This window comes from Peromyscus eremicus, chromosome 8b, assembly GCF_949786415.1.
Source record: "Peromyscus eremicus chromosome 8b, PerEre_H2_v1, whole genome shotgun sequence".
In the NCBI taxonomy this organism is placed as follows: Eukaryota; Metazoa; Chordata; class Mammalia; order Rodentia; family Cricetidae; genus Peromyscus; species Peromyscus eremicus.
The window spans coordinates 18,047,857-18,053,090 of NC_081424.1; the positions used below are offsets into that span (position 1 = coordinate 18,047,857).

The following is a 5,234-nucleotide window of genomic DNA, read 5'->3' on the forward strand; positions in this document are numbered from 1 at the left end:
GTGAGTGTTTTGACACTTAGAGCATCATCTAGCCTTAGCCTGTGCAGCCAATGCAGCTTCTTCACGCCACTTGGCTTTCTTTGCCAGATTCCAGCTTGTTAAGGATTCATGTCGTTCTACAGCCTACAAACAAAACACAACACACCAGGACTATTTAGAAGAACTTACATCATTGCTAGATATGTGGAAAAGCCTTTGTAAAGTGAGAAGGAGGAAAAGGTACCTTAAGCAACTCTCACAGATAATATCCCCACCCCTCAAAATGGCTCAGTGTTTCAGTGTAAATAAATCACCCAAGATGCTCGACTTCTACTCAACTGGATAGTTAATACCAGGAATCCACTGCCACCTCTCTTAGTTCAAATAGACATGTGTGTTGGGTAAAACGTATCAGAAGTATCTTCAAACACTGAAGCTCAAGGGAGATCCTCAGGTACTAGAAATGAGTGTAACTCAAGGCTTGTGCTGGCAAAGGATGGGAGAGAGATGCCAGGCTGGATCAGAATGGTTTCAGCCAGAGGGCATTTGGGAAAACCCTAGCCATAACATCTGTGGGTTGGAACTTTAACTACTTATACAAAGGAGTGAGTGCAGGATTGGGGTCTTCACTGTGCAGCTGTGAATGGGAAGCTGAAGGAGGCAGGAGAGGTGTGAAGTAAGTCCTTTCACCTGCCTGAGAAACTGGCAGAAGGGGGTCATTTATTTGATTAACCAAAACAAGCAACCCCAGTGTTCATCGTTTAGAAGAGAATATATATACCAGGCAGCAGCGGCACATACCTTCACTCTTCTGTCTCCTAAGTCTGTGCAACTGCTACTTACGTAATGATTTAGAGAGTGAGCTAGTCCGCTTTACTTTTGCACAACAGATTTTAAACTATTCTTTTACAAGTGGAAAAAAAAAACCCCTCTGTCTCTCTTGACCAATTAATTTTGGATCCAATTTTTCATGAACAGATTTGTGTCTCTTATGATATATGTATGTGGGTGGATCCAGGATCCAAAGATGAATTTGTTCGTAAAGCATAGTCAATCCCTGAGTTCAGAACAAGGTCCATCACATTTCTTAAAACTAGTCCTGTTTCTCTCCCCCAACCCTGTAGAGTTGGACAGAACCCTGGGCCTCCAGAAGGTAGACAAGTGGTCTGCCCCTGCTCCTCCTCCCCTGCCCACCACCCACGGGGTGTTTGTTCTAGGGAGACACTCACCCTTTTGGCCGACACAATCACGGCGAAGCAGGCAACGATCGTGAGCCCGATCATTATGTAACACGCTTTCACCCGAGCTTTGTTTCTGGCGGCAGCTACCATTTCAGGCCTAAACCGAGATGCGCATTTCGTTAATTATTTTTAATATTTGCTGATATTTTAGTATTTGTTAATTCTAAAGCGATCCAGTTTGCTGACGAGCATGATAAATAATGATTTATTGCTTGAATAGCCCACATATTTCCCCAAATGCAAACAATAGTCCTAAAAGACTACACCAAAAGCTAGCCCATTTGTCTTAGCAATTTCAAATTAGTACACATTTATTCAGATTTCAGTCTTAAACTAAAGGTAGCCACTATGAAACCAGTGTAATATATTTGGTTTCTAATTGATCAAGGTAAAACCACTAGCAATGTGTTGGGCTGTGGTTTGTTATTTCTTAGCTGGGATAAAAGAATTGAAGCCATTTGGAACAGCTTATACTTAACCCCCTTTCCCACACTCTCTTTCAAGAACCTCTCAGTTTCTTCCTGTCCTGTCTTATCTATCTTATTCTCCAAAGAGACTAGTTACATGCAAGTGTAGTATAATTAATTGCCTTAGATTTTAGCAATAAAAACTGTTACAATGGGAATCAAGCTTTGAGTGCTTTTATATTGAAACAAAACTTTACCAATTTACAATGATAACTAAGTAACAATTTATCAATACGCATAAGGTTCTTGACTCTTGAAAATAATGAGTGGCACTCTTATCTGGTATAAAGTTTATATATGATTAGTTATAATGCAGTTACATTTTTAAAAATTAATAAAGACATGTTAAATTTCTCTTGAAAAGGAAAACTTTAACTCTGATTATTTGAAAAAAATCACAAAAACCCCCACAATAGCTTGTTTTCATTATACTTTAGGCAGAATTAAGCTTAAAATGTCAGTTGCAAACAGGTTCAATTAGTGTCCAGAGAGACATTATTAGATTGTATTTGTTGCTGGTTAAAAGCTGATCATTTTAACCTTATCTAGCTGTGATCTGGCATACAGAGTTAGTTTAGCAATTAAAAACAAAAGAAAAAGAATAAACACAGTTACTATAAATACAATCAGTGTGCAGTGCAAAAACTTTAGGTCTCCTGTTAATTATTTGTCTATTAAAATCATAGAGAAGAACATTCCTTACATTGCAAGCTTAACATCTTAACAGAGTGTCCCTCCTAAATAGCAAAGCTCTAAAAAATTATAGAAAATAATAAAATGAAAAGTACACAAACACTCTGAGCTCAAAATTACAGTGCTTTTATAAGTATCTCATTCATTGTTCAATGCCCCTATGTATGTTACTTCTGTTGACTGTGATCCTTGGGGAATTAAATTATTTCTGTAATGTGGATCTTTCCCATATTCGGCTGTGATGATGCAATACGGAAATAGGTTCTCTTGGAAATTAATTTGCAACATTGCAGATTCTTCTTAATTTAGTATAAATACATATCAAAACTCAAACCAACTGAGGGTGGAATTTTATTTCTTGTTCTACTTATATTCTTTCTACATTTTATTTGACTCTAAAATATTAAATTTTAACAAGTAGAACTTGACCTGAAATTTTTCTGAGACTCATGTTTTCAGCAGTTTGGAGTCTACAAATCTCAAGGACAGTAAAATTTGTTTTCAATATTAGAAAATACATTTAAGTTGGTTTCAAAATTTCACTTTTTTTAAAAAAACTATTTCTCAAAGAGCAAGGAAATGCTTCACAATGAATTACTGGGTATTGTGCATTTTTTCCAGCACACGTTTCTTCTCTTCCCTTCACTTGAAGCCATTTATGATGAGACCAACCATACTGAAGTTGCCTAGCTTCCCAGCGCCAGGAAACCTGGTACCAGATGGCTACTCTCCAGTGGCCAAATAGTCCTATCTAGGACTCTCTCCTTGTCAATGGAGCAGTAGGGACCCATCCCCTGACACTGGCCCCTCTCTGTCTCTGTCACCCCAACCACCACCACCCAGGTTCTAGTTTAGCTTAAGTATTTGAATGACTTTCCATTACTTTAACAAAGTACCTTGACAAAGGCAAATTAAGGATGTGTTTACTTTGATTCACAGGCTGTCATTGTGGTATGGTGTGGATAGATCGAGGATGTAGGCTATCATGGGGGATGATAAAGCATGGAGTTTGTAGCTGAGGTGGCCATGCATATCCACGGGAAGTCAAGAGTGAAGAATGCTTGTGCTCGGCTTTTCTATTCTGTCCAGGAACCGCCCCACCCCCAACACACACCCCACCACCGGTGGGTCTTCCTTCCTACCTCAGTTAACCTAATCTAGTAATACCTCACAGACATGCTCAGAAATGTCTTTTTTGCAATTCTGTAGCCTGTCACGTTGATGCTGACCATCACAGTACTCCACTGCTCAGCCTACTCAGAGCTCTCCAGGAACCCGTGTCTATAAGGCTGGGAACCACCCGATAGACTCCTAGGTTTTCATGTAGCTCGTGCCCTCGATAATCCCAACTTCCTACTGTCCAGTCAAGCACCTTGACATTTACCCTCATTAGGGGAGTGCTGTAAATTGCCCGTGACTGTGTTAGTGTGAAAAACTCTGCAGCACCACGGCTGCCTTGCCCCTGGCCAGCCAGCACACTGGTTGGACACTGTGTCTCCCCGCGGTGAAACCCAGGCCCCCAGGCCAAGACCCCTTTTCACACTTACGGTACTAGGGGCGGGATCTCGTCTACGGATTTGAAACGCCCGGTCCACAGCAGGATTTTCTTGTCGAATTGCGAAGGCTTGTACTGGGCGGGAATCCTGTGAACCTTCCCTGTAGTGAAAGCGACAGGCAGGACCAGAAGCCTAGCGCATCCGCAAGCCTGCACCCTCCAGCCCGAGCCCCTGGCCCGCCCTCTCGCAGCCCCCTCCCTCCCAGCCTTGCCCTACCCTAACCTGGGGGCTCAGAGCCGCTGGGGTTCTGGCTGCTGGAGCTACAGGGGTGGCCCGCGACCCGGGCACCCCATCCCGGCCAGCTCGAGACAGTTTGAGGGGCGCGGAGGACGGTGAACTGCAAGCGCAGGACGCTGCTGCGGACCCAGAGCATCTTGCACATCACAGTCTCTGAAACCTACAGCCACCGGCTCCAGAGCTCCGGGGTAGGACCCCGCCCCGCCCCGCCCCGCCCCGCCCTGCTCTGGATGCTGTACTGGAGCTGCGCACTATCTGCTCACTGTTCCAGCCTCAGCCCTTACACAGGACGATTCTCCTGGGGACGCCCTGGGTCCGAGTGAAAATTTTGGGGCGCAGACCCACCAACCCTTGAGACAGCTCACAGGACTCATTTAAAAGACATTTCTTGGTACTGAGTAGAGAGGGATTTCCATCAGGATTTTGGCCTTGGTCCCACTAGAGAATAAATCTAAACCTTTTATAGACTTTCAAATGCAGGAAACATCAAGTCTCACCAAGCAAGGGCAGGAACTCTAAACAAACTAAAGATTCCTTCCACACCCCTAAGCAGTCGTGTTCCTGCAGCTGGATGTCTAGTTGGTTTTCCCTCTAACTAGACTGAAAGCAGGCCTTCTCTGCAACGTCCTGCTCCTCTTAAACTAAGGAGCTCGCAGGAGCAATTCTGTAACCCTCCCACATGTGGACTAGTGACTGTAGCCAGAGCGCGGCTGAAGTCTTCACAACTGCCTGTGAAGCGGAGACATGTAACAATCGTGGACTAATCTTGATCTCATCTGTAAAAACAGAATCTTTGTCTTTTGTTCGTTTATGCCTTGGCTATCCAAGCCCTACGATGCACCAGATATTTCTCAAAGCTGGGATAAGCAGTGATGTTAGATGGGGAGTAGCGGATAAAAGAAAAATATAGTGAAAAGGTACAGTAAGCAAGAGCAGGGTTTGGGTGTGAGGCCGGGGGCGTTTGGAATGCTGAGGTCTGACTCTCTAATAATGCTTTAGAAGACGTGATTTCTTTCCCTAGTACCTGAACCCAGGGCACTTCAATTTATGAAATTCCTTGT

At 43.5% G+C, this 5,234-nt stretch overlaps 1 protein-coding gene across 1 annotated transcript; it reads right to left on the reverse strand.

Moving 5' to 3' along the window:
- Positions 1-24: 24 nt before the first annotated feature.
- Fam162b (family with sequence similarity 162 member B) lies at positions 25-4,309 on the reverse strand. The gene is made up of 4 exons (XM_059272422.1): positions 4,159-4,309; positions 3,928-4,036; positions 1,209-1,317; positions 25-123 (listed from the first exon to the last, which is right to left on the reverse strand). The coding sequence occupies exons 1-4, from the start codon at positions 4,307-4,309 to the stop codon at positions 25-27; spliced, it is 468 nt and encodes a 155-aa protein (XP_059128405.1).
- Positions 4,310-5,234: the final 925 nt, after the last annotated feature.